The sequence below is a fragment of the Saccopteryx leptura genome, chromosome 9, assembly GCF_036850995.1.
Source record: "Saccopteryx leptura isolate mSacLep1 chromosome 9, mSacLep1_pri_phased_curated, whole genome shotgun sequence".
Classification (NCBI taxonomy): domain Eukaryota; kingdom Metazoa; phylum Chordata; class Mammalia; order Chiroptera; family Emballonuridae; genus Saccopteryx; species Saccopteryx leptura.
The window spans coordinates 42122744-42145418 of record NC_089511.1 but is presented as its reverse complement, the minus strand read 5'-3'; the positions used below and the strand labels follow the sequence as shown (position 1 = coordinate 42145418).

At 47.4% G+C, this 22675-nt stretch overlaps 1 protein-coding gene across 4 annotated transcripts; it reads right to left on the bottom strand.

Moving 5' to 3' along the window:
• Positions 1-1634: 1634 nt before the first annotated feature.
• Positions 1635-22219, bottom strand: NPHS1 (NPHS1 adhesion molecule, nephrin). 4 transcript variants are annotated; one of them, XM_066348487.1, is made up of 29 exons: positions 21694-22219; positions 21390-21605; positions 21191-21313; positions 20866-20994; positions 20276-20357; positions 19803-19906; positions 19488-19615; positions 19228-19399; positions 18882-19039; positions 18498-18642; positions 18272-18396; positions 16456-16642; positions 16144-16273; positions 15804-15976; positions 15210-15350; positions 14990-15130; positions 14340-14461; positions 13012-13183; positions 12757-12913; positions 12526-12677; positions 10567-10678; positions 10302-10483; positions 8177-8233; positions 6431-6556; positions 6277-6301; positions 6095-6170; positions 5861-5954; positions 5654-5769; positions 1635-2576 (listed from the first exon to the last, which is right to left on the bottom strand). In XM_066348487.1, exons 1-29 carry the CDS (start codon positions 22067-22069, stop codon positions 2445-2447), a joined length of 4053 nt encoding a protein of 1350 aa, XP_066204584.1. In that variant the 5' UTR covers positions 22070-22219; the 3' UTR covers positions 1635-2444. The 4 variants fall into 4 exon arrangements, with proteins under 4 accessions (XP_066204584.1, XP_066204585.1, XP_066204586.1 ...); XM_066348488.1 differs by having other exon boundaries at positions 13012-13087; XM_066348489.1 differs by lacking the exons at positions 21191-21313; positions 21390-21605.
• Positions 22220-22675: the final 456 nt, after the last annotated feature.

The following is a 22675-nucleotide window of genomic DNA, read 5'->3' as shown; positions in this document are numbered from 1 at the left end:
TTAAAGTGACATATGTTGGGTTTTCTCCACGGTAAAATTACTTTTTTTCTCTTAGTAACTAATAAAATAAATGCTTTTTCAGCTTTACTAGTTTGAATGGGTTTCTGCTCCTTGTAAATTTTTGATTTTTGTATAAGTTAACTAAAAACCTTATTCAAACTAGCTTAAGGAAGAGGATAATTTATGATTGCAACTAACTGAAGGCACAATTCAGATTGACTTAAGAGGGAGAGGGATTGATAGTCCAAGAGTAACTCTAACTTCAGGTTCAACTGGAGCCAGGGGCTTGGTGTAATCAAGAACTTGTTTCATTAAAAAAATATCTAGGCCCTGGCCGGTTGGCTCAGTGGTAGAGCGTCAGCCTGGCGTGCAGGAGTCCCGGGTTCGATTCCCGGCCAGGGCACACAGGAGAAGCGCCCATCTGCTTCTCTACCCCTGCCCCTCTCCTTCCTCTCTGTCTCTCTCTTCCCCTCCCACAGCCAAGGCTCCATTGGAGCAAAGTTGGCCCAGGCTCTGAGGATGGCTCTATGGCCTCTGCCTCAGGCGCTAGAATGGCTCTGGTTGCAAGAGAGCAGCGCCACAGATGGGCAGAGCATCGCCCCCTGGTGGGCATGCTGGGTGGATCCCGGTCGGGTGCATGCAGGAGTCTGTCTGACTGCCTCCCCATTCCAGATTCGGAAAAATACAAAAATAATAATAATAATAATAATTTTAAAAAATCTATATAAATTAAGAGGGACTAGATTCTGGGCAGACAGAAGCAATTGATATCATTTGCTACATTGATTCAGACAATGACAAAGAGGAAGTAGAAAGTGCATGAAGAGATTCAATCCCAGCCTGAGATTTCTTTTGAGAACCCACCCAAATGGCTTATGTGGTATGGAACAACCCAGGGCTTGGATTATCAGCATATTTTGTTCTCTGGCTATAATGATTGGTTTGGGGATGGGCATAAGACACAAGGTGGGCTAATGAAAGGCAGCCCCAGGATTTTCCAGAACTGTTAGCAAAAGAGGCACTTCTGCTACTGAGCTTGTGAAATACCAGCCTAACCTGTAAATGGTCATCTTTTTTTTTAGCAAAAGAATATGGTGCCTGAATATGTAAATTAATAGCTTACCTGAGAATGAAGTCAAAACAGAGAAAAACAGAGCCAAGAGATACAAGGAGATTGATTCTTCATGGCTTTCTTTCAATATTGGATCTAGCAGTGCTTGAAGCTAACACTCCTCTGATAATGTCAGCTAGAAAAGCCAATAAATTCACCTCTCCCACTTAGCCAATGTGGAAACAAAATGTAGATTTTTTTATTTGAAAAGGAAGAATGCACAATTAGAAAAATTCTTCTCTTAGGAATAGAATCACTTTTTAATTAAAGAGAAATCATTTGAAACTTAGTGCATTTCTGTATTCAAGTGCTGTTGTATAAAATTTATTTTAGGTCTGTAGTGATAAAAATAATATATGGACAAGTATTTGAATGAACAGTTTTGATAATATTATTAATAAAGTAGGAGTGGAGATCTAAAGAAAGATTATACCTAACTATAGTCTGTTCTCAATGGAAATAGATTTCTCATTTATCTTTTCCTGCTATTTAATATAATATAAATTATCTTGCCATGCTGATTTATTATGGAGCCTGTTTTTAAATTCACCTTTATTGAAGTACAATTTAGGTACCACACAATTTACTCATCTTAACTGTACAGTTCAATGATCTTTGACAAATCTATACAACCATGTAACTACCACCACAATCATGATATGGAACACTTCCATCATCCCTCCCCCAAATTCCCCATTCCCTTTTGCAGCCAATTCCCTTTCCATAGCCCCAGACAACTACTGACCTATTCACTATAGATTAACTTTGCTTGTTTCAGATTTTTTGTAAGTAAAATCACACAATATGCATTATTTTGTCTAGCTTATTTTGATAATCTATTTTATTTTTTATAGAGTCTATTTCTGTTTACATGTATGTCATAGTTTATATATCTTGTTTTAGATAACTATGGAAAATAATAAAACAAGTAGGATACAACAATAATTCATAAATTCTACTTATTATTAGCTATTTCAGTTGTAGTTAAACTCAAATGAGCTGATTTTTTAATATGTAGTTCACACTTCTGAAAAAGCATAAAAACTCTCAGGAAAACTATTCATTATTGAAATGTCTTTTACAATTCACTGTGTCCCTTTGGAGAAATTTAATTTCTATAGCTAACACCAAGAGGAGTCTTGTTTATACTTTAACACCAGCTTGAATCAATTTTTGTCATTTACACACACCCTTCCATGTCTTCTCCTGAATAAGTTCGGTCCCTCTGTGTCTTATGGAGTTCACTTAATGAGCTCAACCTGGGCTGGAATGGAAAGGACCACCCACTGAAATATTATATCCTGAGGTGAAGGGAAAGGCGTTGAGAAGCCTGTCACACCAGATGTCCCCTCAGCTCAAAGGGTAAAGAATCAGGCTCCATAGGGTCCAAGTCTCCTGCCACCTGATCATAGACTCTTCTTGGGTCCTTATATTTGTCCTCAGGCCAGCGGAGGTCATAGGAGCCCTGACAAACAAAAGTGAAGTTAGAACCATAGAGAGTTTCCCTGTGGGTTGTCATTGCAGCTCTAGGGGATGCACACTCATATTCAACTTTCCAGAGAGTAAAAATGTTTTACTTCCAATTATGAGGGAAATTCCAACATATAAAAAGAAGAGGGTGATTATAATGAACTCCTATCACAAACTCCCTTGGACCCATTACCTAGCTTCAGTAACATTAACCTTTGGTCAATCTTGATTTACCTATATTTCTATATTCTTATCATCTACCCTCATTAACTTGGTTATTGTTAAGAAAGTTCGATATATCTCACGATTTCCTGTTAGGAAGAGAATATAAGTGTCAGATATATGAAACGTTTAAAAGCCCATGGTATCAGCTATGGAAATTGTGGAATGTGAATCATGATTCTGTTGGTCCTGTGAATTGTCAAAACATTTCCTCATCAAAATAGAAAAGAAAAAGAAACTGTGTAGGTGGTCCTTACTGGGGATGTGCTTTGCCCTAAGATCGGGAGAAAATGATTGTTTCAGCTCAGCAAAATTTACAGCAGATTTTCCAAGGGCCACATAGGACCTGCTGTCTACTGTTTTGTGCTGTCCAAAAGTTAAAATTAGTTTTACATTTTTAATTTATTTATTCATTTTTAGAGAGGAGAGAGAGGGCGAGAGAGAGAGAGAGAGAGAGAGAGGAGAGAGAGAGATAGAGACAGAGAAGGGGGGAGGAGCTGGAAGCATCAACTCCCATATGTGCCTTGACCAGGCAAGCCCAGGGTTTCAAACCGGCGACCTCAGCATTTCCAGGTCGACGCTTTATCCACTGCGCCACCACAGGTCAGGTCTCTAGTTTTACATTTTTTTGATTGCTGGAAAAGGCAGAATAATATTTGTGACATGAAATTCAAATTTCAGTGTCCCCCCCAAAAAAAAGTTTTATTGGGACTTAGCCACACTCATTTATCTACATATTATCCATGGCTGCTTTTACACCACAAGGCAGGGTGTAGTAGTTTTGAGGGCAGTATGTCCTGAAAATCCCAAAATATCTACTATCTGGTCTTTTACAAAAAAAGTGTGCAACAGATATATGAAAAGATGCTCATCTTCTTTAGCTATTAGAGAAATGCAAATCAAAACGGCAATGAGATACCACCTCACACCTGTTCGATTAGCTGTTATTAGCAAGTCAGGTAACAGCAAATGTTGGAGAGGCTGTGGAGAAAAAGGAACCCTCATCCACTGTTGGTGGGAATGTAAAGTAGTACAACCATTATGGAAGAAAGTATGGTGGTTCCTCAAAAAACTGAAAACAGAACTACCTTATGACCCAGCAATCCCTCTACTGGGTATATATCCCAAAAACTCAGAAACATTGATACGTAAAGACACATGCAGCCCCATGTTTATTGCAGCATTGTTCACAGTGGCCAGGACATGGAAACAACCAAAAAGCCCATCAATAGATGACTGGATAAAGAAGATGTGGCACATATACACTATGGAATACTGCTCAGCCATAAGAAATGATGACATCGGAACATTTACAGCAAAATGGTGGGATCTTGATAACATGATACGAAGCGAAATAAGTAAATCAGAAAAAAACAGGAACTGTATTATTCCATACGTAGGTGGGACATAATAGTGAAACTAAGAGACATTTATAAGAGTGTGGTGGTTACGGGGGGGAGGGGGGAATGGGAGAGGGATAGGGGGTGGGGAGGGGCACAAAGAAAACAAGATAGAAGGTGACAGAGGACAATCTGACTTTGGGTGGTGGGTATGCAACATAATTGAACGACAAGATAACCTGGACTTGTTATCTTTGAATATATGTATCCTGATTTATTGATGTCACCCCATTAAAAAAATAAAATTATATAAAAAAATAAAATAAAAAAAAAAGTGTGCAGACTGCATCTGTGAGGGCACATGTGGTTCAGCACCACGGACAGCAGTTATGCTTGTTAAGTCCACCCTGGTAGGAAGAACAGCGCCCCATCTGGAACAATGTTACAGAAGGAAATCCGTCTCCCAGAGGCGCCAAATATCAGCCAAGGCTACAACAAAAGTCAGGGTTCTGCCCCACCTCCCCTACTGCGGGGCAGTTGGTGGGGGTGAGTTGATGATTAAAGTGCCTATCTGTTGTTTTTGCCTGTCCGATACCATATTCACGTCCCTTTGTGCTCTCTGTCCCTCCCCTACTCTCAATCCAGTGGTTTGAGAGGGGCTGGACCCTGCTCTCTGATGCCATGAGTAGGCACTGAGGCAGACCTGTGTAACCAGCATATTTCATCCTCTGCCTCAATGGTTCGTTCAGTGATGAGTATGTGACCCAAGCAAGACCAGTAAGTGTCAGCATTAGGGCTTTAGAGCTATTGGGAAGGAGGCATTTTCTTTCTTTGAAGATTTCCAATCTAACCAGATACAAACCTAGATTTCAGGTGACATATTTAAGGAGGAAATTCTTGGTCCAGCTGTATGGGCCTGAAGGCAATTTTGTGCCTTGACTTTTCAACTGAATGAGCCAATTTTTTTTTCTTTTTATGTCTCTGATTAACCAGTGTAGTGGAGATAACTAACTATCCAACAAAATGCATACCTTTTTTCCTTCCACAGTAATATAACTGTAGTGAAACTGTCAAGCTAGATTACATTTCTCAGCCTCCTCTATAGTTAGGTGTGGCCATATGACCATGGTCTCACCAGGGGAATGATCAGAGTGTGTCATTTCTGGGCCTGGACCAGAAGGCAGGGTTTTGCCTCCATCACACTCCCTGGTAGGAAGTGGTTCACTGGTTGAAACCCCCAGTGAACTGGTTCATCCCTGGAAATCTGGATGATGTCCTAGGGGACGGCAGAGGACCACAGTGAAAATAACGAGGATTGTGTAATAGCCGTGTGCAGCAGGGCCACTCACCTCTGACTACTATGTGAGAAAAAGAAATTGTTTCCTTTAAGCCACTGGGTTATGACCAGGCCTGTCTGTTATAGCAGCTAGCCTACTCTAACTAATATAAGTAGTGAGGCATGGGTTTCTGCACTAGCAGGAAAGACTTCTGCAGATACAAATCTCCTCACCACTTGTGCTTCATCGTAGAGGGGTCCCCAGACCCCAGGTGGGGCATACAGTCCTTCTACCTCATCATATAGGTGTCCGGGAAAGGCCATATTTTTCTCTTCAAGATCTGTGAAACCTGGAGTTGGAGTGAAGAGGATGATCAGGACACCCAGTCCAGATGTCAGGGTATCTATGACTGGGGGAATCCTGATGTGGTCAGTACTCACCTCCAGAATAAGGTATCTCCTCCAGTGTTGGTGGCAGCTGGGGGCTGAAATCCTTCATGGAGTAATAATATGGCTCTACATTTGTTGTGCTAACCTGTCAACACCCCCCAAAATAAGAAAACAGAGATAAGGTCTTTTCCGTCCTCTGACTCGAAAGGTCAGTAATGATCTGAAGCTGACGGAATCTGAGTCATTGCCAGTCTGTCGGTGGGCTGTCGGGGGCGCCCCACTCACCGTGGAGCTTGGACTGTCCTGGTCTCCAATCCACCGGCTCTCTTCGTATTCATTTCTGGCTTGGTCCTCCTCTGACCTTCCAGGATAGAGGTATGGAGGGCGGTTTGGTGTTGATCCTCAGATACCCGTCACCCCAAACCTCCCCCTCAGAGCCTTTCTTACAGGAAAATATCCCCACTTACCCTGCTTCTGTCTTCTCCGAGATGCCTGAGGGAAGTAGGAAAAAGGGGTCATAACCCCAGCCCAATTGTCCCTGGGAAATCTTCAATATGCAAAACCCCCAAAGGTCCCTGTCACCCTTCGGCTTCAATCCCAGCAGGGCAAAGGTCTCCTCACCCTCAGCCTGACACCTCAGTCTTCCTCTTCGCTGCCAGAGGAATCCGCCGACACAGGAAGCGTTAGAAAGTAGCAGGAGACCCCCAACAGCAAACAGCACAGGCATCAGGGGCAGCTCTGAGGGGCCTGAAGTGGAAGGTACCTCCTTCAGTGAGCTCAAAACAACTGGCTCTAGGCCTAGAGCAGGGTTTTCTGAAAAAGCCCATTCTGACCAGGTAAAGACCCTCTTCATAGGTCAGGGAAGCAGATGGACAGGGTTTCCATGTCCATTCCTTACCACCCCAGGGCAGGTAACTCCTTCTCAAGTCAAGCGACTACCAGAGGGGCAGAGGAGAGGGTCCTACCTTTGCCCAAGTCTCATGCGTGATCTGGTCTCTTCTAATATCTCCAGCCTTGCCCACCAACCATTGACCTTGGTATTAGACCCTCCAGCCACACAAACTAACCACGCTATTTTCAGAATCAGTGAAGCAAACTTGTACCCCTAAGCCTTGGAATAGTCAAGTGTCTGTATTTAAATGTCCTTTCTTCTCAACTTTCATTCACCCTTCCAACTCCATCTCAACTGACTTCTTCTTTGCACAAACTTACATCGCAGACACTACCAGACTCCTCTGTTATATTCTTGAGGACAAGACTAAGTTCCTCTGAGTAGACATCTGTTCAGCATTCATTCTCCATATTCTGCTAACAGCACTCATTTCCCTTTGAGGAAACAGCTGCTCCCCCCCCTCAGTCTGTATGGCTCTGCCGGAATCATGGAGAACACATGGCCCAGCCTAGCCCAAAACAGCACCCATCCCTCTTTTCATAGTGATTGGTTCAGACAGCAGCATTTGACCCAAGGTGGATTTTTCCTAAAATATTTAAGACTCTCCTAATAAGTGGGATGAAAGCTGGACATGTGTGAGAGACTTCTTTGTACCCTTGCTAAAAGCACCTGAAAAGGAAGCCATCAGAGATGAAGGTAAAGTTGAGAGAGGGTGAGAAATAGATCCTTGGTGAAAATTTTAAGCACCTGAATCAAGCAACACTTGAAAATTTTAATTTCATGAGCCAAGCAATTAATTTTATTGCTGAGAACAGCCAAATTTCTATCATTTACAACCTTCTTTTCAAGCTCTGAAGGGGACTGTTTGAAAAATGGTCATATTCTCCCTGTATCCAACCATACTCCTGAGTAGTCCTCTCCACAATGACTTGGAGTTGAGCCATGTCGCTTGCCTCTGCCACTGAGACAATAGCAAATATGACAGAATCAGAAGCTTGAAAGATGCTTGTAAATCGAAGCTTGCCCTCTGTTGCTGCTCTTGGAACTCCTGTGACCACCTCCGTGGGGACAGGCCAAGGAGAGACATGTGGCCCAGTCATCTCCACTGTCCCAACCAAGAAGAGCCTATGTCAGGCATGTGAAGAAGAGGCCAACCTGGACCAGCCAGTCCCAGCTGAGCTGCCAGCTGAACGTAGCCAGTGCCGTGTTTAGGGTGGTTTGTTATGCAGCAAAAGCCAACTGATACAGGCTCTGTATGGGGCATGAAATTAGCTTATTTCAAAATTAAATTGAATTAGGAAGAGAGAAAATTTGCCACATCCAGACAAGATGAAGAACTAAGGGAACCAGATAGGGCTTACAGGAACAGAGCTAAGTCTTAAGGGACTGTGTCCATAAGGCAGAGGAGGCAGGGTTAGAGACCAGAGAGTCTATTCTCAGGGGAGAGAGGGGTCTGCAGGGGGTTGGGCACTTGCCTGCAGGCTGCTCTGTGGGAAGCTGGTGCTCAGGTTCTCTAGAAGGCTGGTCCAAACCTGGGGGGGGGGGTGAATAAAGAGATTGTGAATTAACACCAAAAATCTGGATAAGCCTTAAATATTTCTCAGTCTCTTTTAAGCTTTTTATCCCTTCTGAGACTCGTGGGAACTGGTTTATGGCTTTTTAGGAATATTTCAAGAAGAGCTGGAAATTGCTGATAAGAATGGCCAGTCCAACGCTTATAATAATAATAATAATTGTTGATGAGTGCTTTATAGTGTGCAAGGTTCTTTTAACTGAATTGTCAGTTTTCCAGGTTAACTAAAAAAGATGCTGGTTCTCAGGATCCCTTAATAGTTATAAGTTCAAAAGCAAGAAAGATGAGTGTAGTACTTTGTGCTTTAGTTCATAAAGACTGGAATGGGGGAGACAATAGGGAATATTGTAGGGATGGGAAAGGGTCCTTATTTCCATGAGTAAGAGGTTTCGCTGTCAGAAAAGGGAAGACAGAGAATGCTTTCACGGGGCAAAATAAACAAAAGTGACGGGGCATTTCTTAAAAATTAGCATTTACATAGCACTCACTTTGTACAGGGTGTGTTCTAAACACTTTAGATATAGTAATTCATTCAATCCTCACAACTGTCTGAGATAGACCTTACTTTCAGAAACTAAAGCACATCTTATCTTTAGATACTGTGACTCAAAGAGGTTTCACTGAGCCTCAAAGAGGGAAAGTACTAGCTTAAGGTCTCACAACCAGGACTCCGCAGAGCTGGAACTCGAACACAGCTTGTGTGAACAAGGCTTTGTGTAATTAACCACTAAAATACTGACTGGTCTGTCACAGGCAACATGTTCTCATTAGTCATATTTAAAGAGCTGGCTCATTACATCCAAGTTGCTGAATTTATTGGCCTAAACTTGTTCATAATACTACCTTATTATCCCCTTAATGTAATGTTCCTTCTTTCATTCCTGATATTGGATAACTTGTGTCTTCTTTCTTTCTTTCTTTCTTTCTTTTTTTTTTTTTTTTTTTTTTTTGCCTTGATTAACTTTATAAATGTATTGCTCTTTCCAAAGAAACAGCTTTTGATTTCATTGATTTTTTTCTATTGTTTTTCTGATTTTGAGTTCACCAATTTGTTCTTACCTTTATTATTTCCTTCATTCTGTTTACTTTGTGTTTAATTTGCTCTTCTTTTACTAGTTTCTTTTTTTAATTAAAAAATTTCATTGATTGATTGATTTTTAAAGAGAGAGGGCGAGACAAACATCAATTTGTTGTTTTAGTTATTTATGTATTTGTTGGCTGATTCTTGTATGTGCCCTGACCAGGAATTAAACCCACAACCTTGGTGTATTAGGAGGGTGCTCTAACTAACTAAGATACGTGGCCAGGGCCTTTTCTAGTTTTTTTAAGATGGAAACTTACAGTGTCAATTTGAGGTCTTTTTTTTTTTATTATTGATTTGAGAGAGAGACAGCAAGGGAGAGATGAGAAGCATCAACTTGTAGTTGCTTCACTTTAGTTGTTCACTGATTGCTTCTCTTATGTGCTTTGACCAGGGGGCTCAAGCCAAGCCAGTGACCCCTTGCTCAGGCCAGCAACCATGGGATCATGTTGATGACCCCACACTCAAGCTGACGACCCTGCACTCATGCTGGCAAGCCTGCGCCCAAGCCGGAGACCTCAGGGTCTGAACCGAGATCTCAACATCCTGGATCAACACTCTACCCACTGTGCCACCACTCAAGCAATTTGAAGCCTTTAAAAATATATATATTATAAGCACTTCCTGTTAAGCATTGCTTTAGATGCACCCCACAATTTTCATGTTTTCAGTTTCATTCAGTTCAAACTGTTTTCTAATTTTCTTGTCATTAATTGAATTCAGACAGCATAATTCATTGACTAAAATCTAGTCTTTGGAGATCATCTGCCTTAGTTTCTATCTCATCTCTACCTCCCTGCAGCTGTGTGACCTTTGATAACATCCTTAATCTCTCTGGGCCTCAATTTCTTTATCTGTAAAGGGGAATAATAGTACTGACTTCACTATATCATTTATTATGCACTCTGAGGAACTCTGCAACCTGCCCATGATGGTCCCTTCCTACCTGGGGTGTTGATAAAGATCTGGGATCCTTTGTCAGCTAGTCCACTGTCCCCCAGGGCGTTGTTGGCTAGGACCCAGACCCTGTATCGTGTAGAAGGCTGCAACCCAGTCAGTGTGAAGGTGGTGGCCTGGGGCGGTAGGACATCTACGTAGAGGAAGCCTGGGGTCTCCAGAACCTCATACCTGCATGAGAGGAAGGTCAGTCATTCAAGGGGGTGTCCCAGCCCCATTGGCTGCCACCCTTCCCTGCCTTAACAGGGACCCACCTGATTTGGAACCTCTGTGGCAAGCCCCCATCAAAACCAGGCTTCCACTCCAGCCCCACTGAGTATGGGGTCATGCTCACGACCTTTAATCTGGATGGAGGATCAGGACGGCCTTTACAGAAAGGGCAGGGAAAATAGTCAGAGGATACAAAAGGATTCTGAAATATTCCTTCCAGATTCTTCCTAAGAATGCTTTTAAATATACAGTCAATTCTCAGGCCCTGCCGGTTGGCTCAGTGGTAGAGCGTCGGCCTGGCGTGCAGGAGTCCCGGGTTCGATTCCCGGCCAGGGCACATAGGAGAAGCGCCCATCTGCTTCTCCACCCCTCCCCCTCTCCTTCCTCTCTCTCTCTTCCCCTCCCGCAGCTGAGGCTCCATTGGAGCAAAAGATGGCCCGGGCGCTGGGGATGGCTCCTTGGCCTCTGCCTCAGGCACTAGAGTGGCTCTGGTCGGGACAGAGCAGCGCCCCGGATGGGCAGAGCATCGCCCCCTGGTGGGCGTGCGGGGCGGGGGGGGGGGGGGAATCCCGGTCGGGCGCATGCAGGAGTCTGTCTGACTGCCTCCCTGTTTCCAGCTTCAGAAAAGTACAAAAAAGAAAAAAAATTAAAAAATAAATATACAGTCAATTCTCCTTATTTGTGGAAGTTATGTTCTATAAACGTATTGTGAACATTGAATTCACAAATACCAAACATTGTTTCTAGGGAAAATGTAGGATTAGGTTCCTACAAGCTTCTAGTCACACCTTTTTTTTAGAGAGAGAGAAACAGAAGGGGAGCAAGATGAGAAGCATCAGCTCATAGTGGCACCAAAGAGACCTTGAAAAGGACACTTATTTACATATGACAGCTGAAACAAGAAGGAAGAATGTGGCTTTGCTCTACCTGGGCTGAGAATGTGCTCACTGGGTGACTCACATTTCTCACCCATTCTGTTCCTGCCCCTGAGTGACTAGATCAACTGTATAATATATATGTTTCTTGCAGTGAATTTTTTTTATGTTTGTCTCACATCCATTCCCCTCATTTCTTCTGGGTACAGAATACTGAGTATCCTTTGGAGAAACATTTGCTCACATTCTCAGGCCACATGCTTCTGATAGAAGTGACTCCACTCCTTATAGGATAGACATGTGACAGGGCCTAGACAACCAGAATGTCACCTTTCCCTGACCACATGATTGATTCAGAGCTTGGAGCCAAATAGAACCAATAAAATTTTTTTTTTTTTTTTTTTTTACAGAGACAGAGAGAGAATCAGAGAGAGGGACAGACAGACAGGAATGGAGAGAGATGAGAAGCATCAATCATCAGTTTTTTGTTGCGACACCTTAGTTGTTCATTGATTGCTTTCTCGTACGTGCACTGACTGTGGGCCTTCAGCAGACCGATTAACCTCTTGCTCAAGCCAGTGACCTTGGGTCTAAGCTGGTGAGCTTTTGCTCAAACCAGATGAGCCCGCGCTCAAACTGGTGACCTCGGGGTCTTGAACCTGGGTCCTCCACATCTCAGTTCGGCGCTCTATCCACTGTGCCACTGCCCAGTCAGGTGAGCCAATAAATCTTAATTCTAGTACTTTCATACCACTGCTAGGAGAAAAATCTGAATTCCCCTGGGAAGTCCCACAGCCCGCTATGAGAAGAGGCCTAAGAATAAAGCCAACACAGAGAAAAGCAGACTTGGCAGACAGAATTCTTGATGACAGCTGAACTTAAATCCAGTGACTCCTGAAAATCTACTTTTAAGTTGCTTGGGGCAATAAGTTCCCCTCCTTTTTTTTCTTTGTTGTGGTTCCCCTGCAGACCCAGTCTCCATTAGAATGTTCAGGTCAGGCAAAAACTCCATTCTTACTCAAACACTTCTCAGGTTTTAGGAACACTGCCAGTATGGGGTCAACTGAAGGCTTGGGGTTGACCCAGGGAGCACCCTCCCGACACCCTCGCAGCCTCCTCCCGCCATACTGATGCTGACGAGTTGAATGTTGGTGTGGTCTGAGCCGAGGGGGTTGGTGGCTGTGCACGTGAACAGGGCATAGTCCTGAGCTGCAGAAACGTTGGCAATCGTCAGGAGACTGCTGTGGACTCCACCCTGGTGGTATGTGTGCTCTGTGTACCTGGAGAGGACATGTGGCAGGAACTCAGGGACAGTGACTGGGGCTAGGGGGACAGAGTTGGGGCTAGGCCTGAGCTCACCTAGGATCTTGGAGATCCAGAGGGACTCCATTTTTAGTCCAAGTAAAGACAATGTTGGGGACACCTCGGGCACGACAGTGAAGGGTAGCAGAACTGGTGCTGTCTCCAGCTGCGGCCACTTTAGTTAGGGGAGTAGGATGTTCCACCTGGGGGGCAACTAAGAGGGGTTGGGGGTCAATCTGAGGTATTCGGAAGGAGGTGAGAGTTGTAGGGTTATTGGCAGGCCTTGAGGTCAAGGGTGTGGGTGTTACTCACATCTGACAACAAGACGAACCAGCCCTCGGGCTGGAGGTGCCACCCCGTTGTCCACGATGCACTGGTAAGCACCTGCCTGAGAGAGCTTGGCATTGCGAATCCGAAGATGCCCTGTTGATCCCTTTGACATCTTCTCCATGTCCTCCAGGCTCTGGTCCTCCTCCTCTTCTCCCTGAATGCCCAAGACTCAAGGAGATGGCTCCCAGTCTTGTACTAGTTCCATTATCCCCCAAACCAGGTCCCTTTTGTAACCTCATTCTCCTAGTCACAATCACAGTGCTAGCAAAGAAAACAAAAACAAAAACAACAAACCCTGCCATTCATCCATCCATCCACAGAGTCAATTATCCACCTATGTATTCATATACTTATTCATCCACTTATCTATCTATCCATCTACCTCTCCTTCCATCCAGTCCTCCATTCACCCCTTTACTCATCCAATTATTTGTCTTCCTTATATCCATCCATTAGCCCTTCCATCTCTCTACCCATCTGCCTTATCTATTAACTCATACATGCACACACTCATAAATAAATGCAGCTGTTCATCAATTCATCCATTTGTCCATTCATTCTGTCACAGACATCTTTACACTTATGGAGTATATATCATCCATTTACTTTTTTTTTTTAAGTGAGAGGAGAGGAGATAGATTCCTAATATACCCCTGCTGGGATCTACCTGGCAACCCCATCTGGGGTGATGCTTCAGTACCGAACTATTTTTAGCACCTGAGGCTGATGTGCTCAAACCAATCAAGCTATGCTCAGTTTCCGGAGCCATGCTCCAATCGAGCCCTTGGCAGGAGGGGAAGAAGGAGATAAGGGAGAGAGAGGTGTGTGTTGGGGGGGGAGAAGCAAATGGTCACTTCTCCTGTGTTCCTTGACTAGGAATTGAACCCAGAATTTCCATACTCTAGGCCAACACTCTATCTACAGAGCCACTGCCAGGGCTCATCTACTGTCTAATCTACTCCATTTACATACTTATTTCTCTCATTCAATCATCTAGCCATCCATTTATTTATCCATTCATTCTCTTGTCTGTCTGTTTATCTATTATTCCATTTACTCATTCATTCATCCACCCAACTGTGCAGCCACCCATTTACCTATCAATCTACATATCCATCTACCTACCTTCTCACTCATTTGTTTATCCACTCATTCACCCATTCACCTGCCATTCAACAGTTAGTTCTTTGAGAATGACCTGACAAGTATATAGTTATACATATCTATATAACCCTTCTTCCCAAGGAGCTGACAGTTAAGAAACCACATTGCCCAGTCCCACCTCCATTTACCAAAAATTGGATCCTCACCAGTCTCTCCCAAGTGAACATCTCTGGAAGGATAGGATTGGCATCAGCAGTGCAGACTATGTCTACAGAACCCCCAATATTCACCTCAGTGGGGTCCCGGAGAGCTCGAATGGTGGGAGCATCTGCAGGAAGAGGCAGGGGTTTGGGGAAGGCATTTGGACTCAGGCTATGGTGAGAGAGGGTCCCTGGTGGGAGAGGTGTCTTAGTGTCCAGGGAAGTTGTGAGTATGACACAGTCTGCCCTTTATGTGGAGCTTTTGAAGTAATTCTCAGGGTTAGTGACATTGCCCCCCCCCACTCTACTGTGCCTCTGTGGCCTCTGTGGTGACAAGAGTAAGTAGGGTGGACTTCTAGAATTGCATGGAAGTGGGGCTTCCACAGTGGGCTTGGTGGGAGTAACTCCCATGTATGTGGGTCCTCTGTCTGGGAAGATTCTATGCAGGATCTCTGGTGGGCAGTGTAGCCAAAGTAGACATGGTTCCATTATGGCTGGAGCTCCCAGAATGAGAGACCTCCAGGATGGGTGAATATCCCTGTGTAGGCAGAGCTTTCACAATAAGTAGATTCCAAAGTGGGCCTGGGTGGATGTGGTTTCCATGAGGGATGGGGCTCCCAGAGCTGCCTAGTCTCCTAGGTTGATGAGGGGCTCACAGTGTACATCCAGGCGCACTAGGGCTTCAGCAGTGCCCTCCGAGTTCCGGCAGTGCAGCTGATAGAGGCCATCGTCAGCGCGGGTCACATTCCATAGCTGCAGAGCTCCCCCAGACAGGATGCGATGGCGGGGCCCACCAACTGGGGGAGGCCAGATGAGGGGCTTTCCAGGAGCCCCCTTTCTGAGTACCTGCACCCCTCTCCAGGCCCATTCCCAAACCTGGGCTGAGGCGGTAGCCACGGAAGGTCCAGTTGAAGGCCTCAGGGGTCGGGTTGGCGGACACGGACACGGGCAGCAGTGCTTTGCCCTGCTCCACTGCGGTCACCACAAATACCTGCTCCCCCAGGAACTCTGGTGGGTCTGCGTAGGGGGCGCCATTGGGAGTCAAGATTGTTGTTAAGTTTGGAGACCGGAACGAATTTGAGATCAGGTACAGGAATATACAGTTAAAGTCGGGGTTGCAATTATATAGATTCAGGGTTGTGAACAAGGTAACAATTAAGTACATAATTGAGCTTGGGGTTCATGTTCAAGATAGTGGTTAGGGCCCAATTTAGGAAAGGGGTAGAGGCCAGAGTCAGGTTTAAGGATGGAAAGGGTGTTCAGAATGAGGGTCATGGTAAGGGGTTAGAACAGAAAACAAAGGCAAGATGGGGTTTGGGCAGGATAGGAATTGGTGCAGGGCTGAGGTCAGGATAAAGGTCAGGGAAGTTTTAAGGTTTAGGATGGAGGTCAAGGACAGAGCCAAGGTGAAGACCCGAGTGATACAGGGTCAGCAGGGAAGCAAGAGGGGTTCCAGGCCGGAGCACATACACAGCACGTTGATTCGGTAGAAGGCGCTCACGGTTTCCTGTAGCTCGGTGCTGTGGGCGCGGCAGGTCACTCGGTGGCCGTGGTCACCTGATGACAACCTCAGAAGGACGCTCCTGGCGGCGGCAGAGCCTTTGAAAGGGGCACTCCGGGGCGGTGAGGTTACACCTTCCAGCCTGTGGACAGGGCAGGGGTGATGGGTCATGTCAGGGCTAGCGCGGGGGTGGGAGCAGAACCAGAGGTGGGCTGGACACGGGGCGGGGTAGCAGGCAGGACGCGGGCGGGACTCGGGAGGTAAGAGGGCGAGGCCAGAGCCAGGAAGGGGCGGGGCGCGCGCTCTCACTTCTCTCCCTCCTTGTCCCAGGACAAGTTGACCGGAGGGTTGCTGCTAATGCTGACACACGTCAGGTTTAACGCATCCCCAGGACGCAGCGCTGACGCGTTGGCCAGGATCGTCACGTTAGTTGGGGGAACTTAAGAACGGGTCGAAGAGCGAGGCTCAGAGGGGAAGAGGAGGCCGTTCCTTGGCCGGCCCCGAGGAGCCCTGGTTCTGCGGCACCCAGTGTCTCCCCCGAACCCCGCCCGCCCCCGGCTCTGGCTAAGCTATCCGCCACGGCCAAGCCCTTCCGCCGACCCCGGCTGTTCCAGCCCTCACACTGCACCACAAGCTGCGTGGACGCGCTGAGCTGGCCCGCCTTGCATGTGAACTTGGCTTGGTTATCCGACGGGCCTGTGATCAGCACCAGCTCCCGGGAGAAGGTGCTCCCAGACTTCTCCAGATTTCCCAGCTGCACCCGCCGCGGCTCCTGGGGCACCCGCGGTTCGGTCACCGTGCGCGAGTCCTGCGGGCCAAGACTGACTAGAGGACCGCGGGTAGCCTTACCATTCCCCACCCACCCCGAGAGGCCCCTTTGGCAGTCACCAGCCCAAATAAAGCCTTGTGGGGTGAGGAAAAGGCGCCTTCTTCCGTGGGCACCTTGCGAGGCAGAGAAAGAGACTGGAATTGATCACACTCAACCCGGAATCTCTCCACCCTAACCTGGTCTCTTAAATCCCGCTGTTCTGCTATCTGATCCCTCCTGCAGTCCCACGCCTCACCCCACGCCCCGCCTTTTCTGCTCCCCGGAGGACTGCGATTGTTGGTGCCCTCTGCCATCCGTCAGGGTCATTCCTCAAAATCCATTCCAGCTACATTTGCCAAACACCAAACCCCAGGAAACTCCCTTGGCATTCTCAAGCCTTTCCCAGAATTCCTTCATTTTTTCTTATCCTTACTCTTTTTCTTGAAATTCCCACTCTCCCCCAAAATTTCCTTTGATCATTCCTAATTGCATTGTCTTTCCACAGACTTCTGAACCTTTCCCCAATATTCTCAAATCCTTGTCTTTTACTAGAATCTTTTGTGTGTCCCAAAGTCTTGGCATTTTTCCAGAATTTCACCCAATTAAATCGAGTTCCATTTCATTTTATAATTCCTACTCTTTCTCCCAGAATTTCCACTAGCTCCCTAATTTACCAACATCTTCCCAAAATTCTGTCAGAATTTCTTTTAATTTTACCAAAATTTTATTTACTTACCACCTAACTCCTAAGAATTCAATCTAACATTAATTGATGGATTTTCATTGCTCTGTGGAATTCTTACTCTTTCCCTAAAATCTGACATTTCACCTGAACTCTTGAGAATTTACCAGAATTTCCTTTAGAAATTCTAGATCCAGAAGGAATCCTGATCCAGAATTCCTTATTTAAGCTAGAATTCTCACTGATTTCCCAGAATTCCCAGGACTTTCCTAGGATTCCATTTAATTTTTTTAATTAAAAAAAATTTTTTTTATTATTAATTGTACTGGGGTGACATCAATAAATCAGGGTACATATGTTCAAAGAAAACATGTCCAGGTTATCTTGTCAATCAATTTCCATTTAATTTTTATGGCGTGGCCCTGTCTACTTGGCACCGTGGTAGAGCCTCCGCTTTGCGTGTGGATGTCCCAGTTCCATTCCTGGTTAGGGCACTCAGGAGAACCGACTGTCTGCTTCTCCAGCCCCCCCCCCCCCTTCTCTCTCTCTCTTTCTCTCTTCCCCTCCTGCAGCCATAGCTCGATGGGTTCGAGCAGGGCGCTAAAAAAATAAATAAATAAATCTCGGTTGCTGAGCAACGGAACAACGCCCAGATGGGCAGAGCATCGCCCTCTTGTGGACTTGCCGGGTGGATCCCGGTCAGGGCGCATGCAAGAGTGTCTCTGCATCCCCTCATCTAGCTAAAAGAAAAAAGAAAATAAACAAACAAACAAATAAATAAATCTTAAAGTGTTTGTGTCTTTTCCAATTCCAATTCCAATTCAATACTTCAGTATTTTTATAAAAATTCAGGTTTTTCCATGATTTCCCAAGACTCTGGAGGAGAGACAGGGCTTCATCTTTTCCCCACATTCCTAGCCACCCCACAGCCCTTGTTTGGCACTGACCTTGTACCAGGTGAGGGAGGGGTCTGGGTTGCCTCCAATGGCCAAACACACCAGCCTCACTCGGGTCCCAGCCCGGAGGGGCTGCCGCACTGGGGGCCCCTCGATCCACAACTTCTGGGCAGGATCTATGGGGAGAGACAAGAAGAGTGGCTTTCTCTCTGGGTTGAGGCCTGGGAGTGGGGTCTCTAAGGCAAGGGGCTTCCCCCAGGTGAGGATGGGTGCTCACATTTCACATTCAGGGTCAGTGACTTTTTGAATGTCTCCTTAGTAAAGGCCTCACTAAAGGCCTCACAGGTGAGGGTCAGACCATTGTCCTCCCGTCGTGCCAGGAACGTCAGATTGGACATGGAGATGTGGCCACCATGAAGGCCCTGGCAGGGAAGAGCTTCAGGCTGGGGACTAGGGCACCCTCATCCGTGTACCAGAAGCCTGAGTCCATTCCATACCCCAGCAGTGACACATGAATGATCTCCACCCCCTCTTTTGTCAGACCCAGGAGGTCCAGGCCCCAGTCCATGCTCCCCAAGACCAAGGTGTTCTCTCCCAGATCCAAGAGCCATGCCCTCAGCTCCCTCCTCCCTGAGACCCAGAAGCCTGGCCCCTGCCTCACATCCATGACCGTCTCCTCTGTGGGCAGCAGCTGCCGCCAGCCCAGCCACCATCGCAGCAGGACCCGTGGGCGACTGGACTTGGTGATGCAGGAGAGCGTCACATTCTTGTTCTCAGACTGGGATGCAGACCCCAGGATAGTGACGGCACTGGGGGGGACTGCAGGAATAGTGGGCAGAGGAGAGATACTAAGCTGGGCTGGATGCCTCACAGGCCAGCCCAGACAGGCAGGAAACTGGGGACAAATGATGAAGTCTTTGGCATTAGACAGGCATGATTTGGGGACCACCAACAGATGGTTCTCTGGTGTGTGGACTGACAAATGGGCAGCTGGCACCAGGACTCACAGGTAACCTGTAGAGTGACCCCGCGTTCCTGGATCCCTTTAGATACACTGTTGTGGGCCTCGCAGCTGAGCCTCGCCCCGTGGTCTTCTGGCCGTATTATCATTACTAGCATGCTTCGGGCCACCGCCTGAGCATGCTCCGTGCCCCATGCTGTGGACATGGGCTGGCCATTCTGGAGACAGGAACAGGCCTGCGCCAGCTCAGGGCCAGCTCCTGGCCCCTACCCCTCTCCCCATCCTCATGCCTACATTTACCCTCACCTTCAGCCACTGCAGTGTGGCTGGTGGGTTCCCTCCTCGGGCCACGCACAGCAGCTCCAAGTTCTGCCCTGCCCGCACATGTCCCTCATCCAGGCCTGGCCACTCAATCACAGGGGGCTCTGGGGGGACTGGAGAGCAGCAGTCACTTAGTGGGCCCGGGGAGCCCATTCATTCTTTCCAGACTCCATAATCTGCCTCTGAACCCTCATGTCTCTCTTTGAGAGGCAGAACCATTCATAATCCCTGTGCTCCCCCAGGAACCCACTTCCTGTTCCCCACCCCCCGTGCCCACAGCCGACCCAGTTCCCCACTTACACAGAACATTCATGGTGACTGAGACCTTGATAGGGGTGTCCAAAGCTGGGCTAGACCCCTCACAGAACAGTAACTGCCCATTATCCGAGCTCTGGGGTATCACCCTGGGTGGGAAGTTGGGGTTCTAAAGTCAAGAGTCATTATCTGACATTTGGGGAGTTAGAGTAAAGAGGTCCCCACACCTGGTCTATGTCTCTATACTGATTTCCTCTAGGATCTGGAGTTCCATGGAAGAGATTTGGGAAATTAAGAAGGAGAATTGAGGTTCCAGAATCCCATATACATGGCCAAAATCTTCATACTTGATACTCTGGAACTGGGGTTCCCATGAAGTTTTGGAGTGTCAGAGTGAACAACTGGGTCCCAGATATTCCTATTGGACCCAAGTTTCCATGCTTGAATCCCTGGGACATGGGGTTTTCATGGGGAAATTTAGGGGTCAGGCTAAGGGTAGGGCACCCCGAGTGCCGTACCTGGCAGTGGCCTCTGTGGTGAAGAGTTTCTCCTGGGACCCCTCATTCACATTAGTAGTGATGTCAGAAACTATTTGTCCACCTTAGGGTACAAAGGGGGCAAAAAGGAGTCCGGATTCCTTCCAAGAGTATCCTGGGGATTATGGCCCAGAAGTCGTCAGGGTGAACATACTACCCTGTCTTTCCTGGTTCTGGAGAAAGCATTAGCTCTATTCCTTATACACATTCAAGCTTCTTTGAATCCCAGAGTCTTCAGGGCTGGGTCCTGGGCCTCTCCCATCCTTGCTGGGTATATCACCCACACCCTTACTCAGCTTCTCATTTTTGCACCGATGATGACATCACATTTCTGGAGCTTCAGCCTCTTCCCTGAGTCCCAGACCAGCAGTTTGTGGTCTCCTTGGTCCCTTTCCCTGGATGTCCCCTCCCATCCACCAGATCCCATGCTGGCCTCAGTGCCTCCTCAAGCTTCTGTTCCCATCTCAGGAGTGTCATATTTCCTGGGGCTCCTAGGAGGCCACTGGGCAGGGACACACTCCTCCCCAACTCCAGGGGTCTCATACTGCCCCCAGCAGTTCACCCAGACTCACTCTGAAGGAAGGTGATGTCAGGTGCTGGCTTTGCATCTCCAGACACACAGCTGACCGTGTACTCCTGCCCAGCTACCCACGTCACTGTGCTCCCTGCCTCAGGTGTGAGCTGAAGCATCTTGGGGGGCACTGGTGAGAAAGGGTCTAGGGTAAGCCGCCACCATCGAGGATATGAGAATTTGGGCTTTGAGTCTCATTGCTCATGAGATGAACTCTGTACCCCCGATTTGAGGAAGGAGAGGTTGGGGGGTTGGAGTCCTGGATGCTGGAGTAGGAGAGGGCTAGAATTCCATACTCATGGGTCCTGGGGGTCTCTCACCCATACCCAGAATGGAGAGGATCACTCTGGGAGACACGAGCTCAAGCCCCGTCTCTGAGCGGCTGACCTGGCACTCATACTCTGCATCGTCACTGAGGTCACATGCTTCAATATGCAAATGGAATTCACCTGCAGGTAAGGCCTAAGGTCAGGGCCATGGTCAGCTCCTGCTGGTGGCTCAGGGTCTCAGGCTCTGATCCCTTACCTCTAGTAGGGTCCCCTTCCAGGTGGTAGCGCGGGAAGCCAGGGATCCTAGGATCAGGGCCTAGGAGTAGTCCATCTTTGGCCCATTGCACTGCACTGCCAGGGGCACTGACCCCACACCGAAGCTCAGCAGCAGCCCCCTCCACCACCGTCGTGTTTTCAGGCAGAGCCCAGAAGCCCCTGGAGGCTGAGGCAGGGATCTGCAACTGGGCCAGGCCTGGGGACACAGGTAAGTCAGCTAGAGAATGTGGGAGGGAAATGAGGGCCGCTCATCACTAGGGTCACAAGGCTAGGATCCCACTCACCTGTGGTCAGCAGTCCCGTGAGGAGCAAGGGAGCCCAGGTGGAGATCTTAAGGGCCATTCCATGTCCTCTGCCTGTGGCTCCTGCAGTGCTCACTACCTGTCTCCTGCATCTGCCTCTGGCTTTCTCTGGGTCCCTCTCCCTGTGTCTCTGTCTCTTGCTTTTCTCTTTGCCTTTTTTTTGCCATCTGTCTTCTTCTCTTTCTCTGTTTTTCTCTCTTTCCATAAGTCTGTCTCTCTCTCTCTCCTTCTCTTTTCCCCCTTGTCTTTCTGTCTCTCTCCCTGCCCTAAGTCCCTTCCACTGTCCCTCGTCCTGTCTTTCTATTTCTCTCTCTCTAAGGCTCACTCTTTCTCTCTGACTTTGTCTCTCCTTCCCCATAAGTCTCTATTTGTCTTTCTTCTCTCCTGTCACCTCAACCTCTCCTTTCCTCTTACCACTCACAGCCCCTCAGGGAAGAACCCCTGCTCAGAGTCCAGCAGGCCCCACAAGCCCAGGAGAGCAATGAGGCTGATGAGGTCAGCGGCAGAGTTGAGCTCGTTCTGGGACCCAGCCTGACCCTGTCTTCTCCCAGGAAGCCTCTGGAGCCTCCAGCTCCAGGCCTCTGCCCAGCAGGCTCCTCCTAGCCCAGCTGGAGCATGAAATCCCCTGTCAGCACATGCCACGCATATTCTTTGGTGCCTCCCAGCCAGCCCCCATGACCCCAGTGGCCTGGCTTGGGTCTGGCATGAGTGGGTACAGATCAGTCCCAGGTGGTCCTAGCTTAGCATGGGGAGTAGAGAGCTGTGTTTGGCATAGAGCTAGGACTTCCAAGCTCTCCCTTGCCCTGGTACATGACCTTGGGAAGCCCCTTCCCTGAATAGACATTGCCTTCTCAGTGACTTCAGGGATGTCTGCTGGGGACTGTGCAAGAGTGTGTATGAGAGACTTGGGGAGTACAGATACCTGTGTGCATGTGTGCGTGAAGTGCATGTGAGTGAGCATGCA

What these genes read in the sequence shown, in the direction of transcription:
- NPHS1 (XM_066348487.1), bottom strand. Translation starts at nt 22,069, where the DNA reads ATGGGGAAGGAGAGACAAAGTCAGAGAGAAAGAGTGAGCCTTAGAGAG. An exon ending in GGAAGGGGACCCTACTAGAG is followed by an intron (nt 21,314 to 21,389) that starts GTAAGGGATCAG and finishes CCTTACCTGCAG; the next exon opens with GTGAATTCCATTTGCATATT. An exon ending in CAGAGGAGACGGTCATGGAT is followed by an intron (nt 18,643 to 18,881) that starts GTGAGGCAGGGG and finishes CTTCCCTGCCAG; the next exon opens with GGCCTTCATGGTGGCCACAT.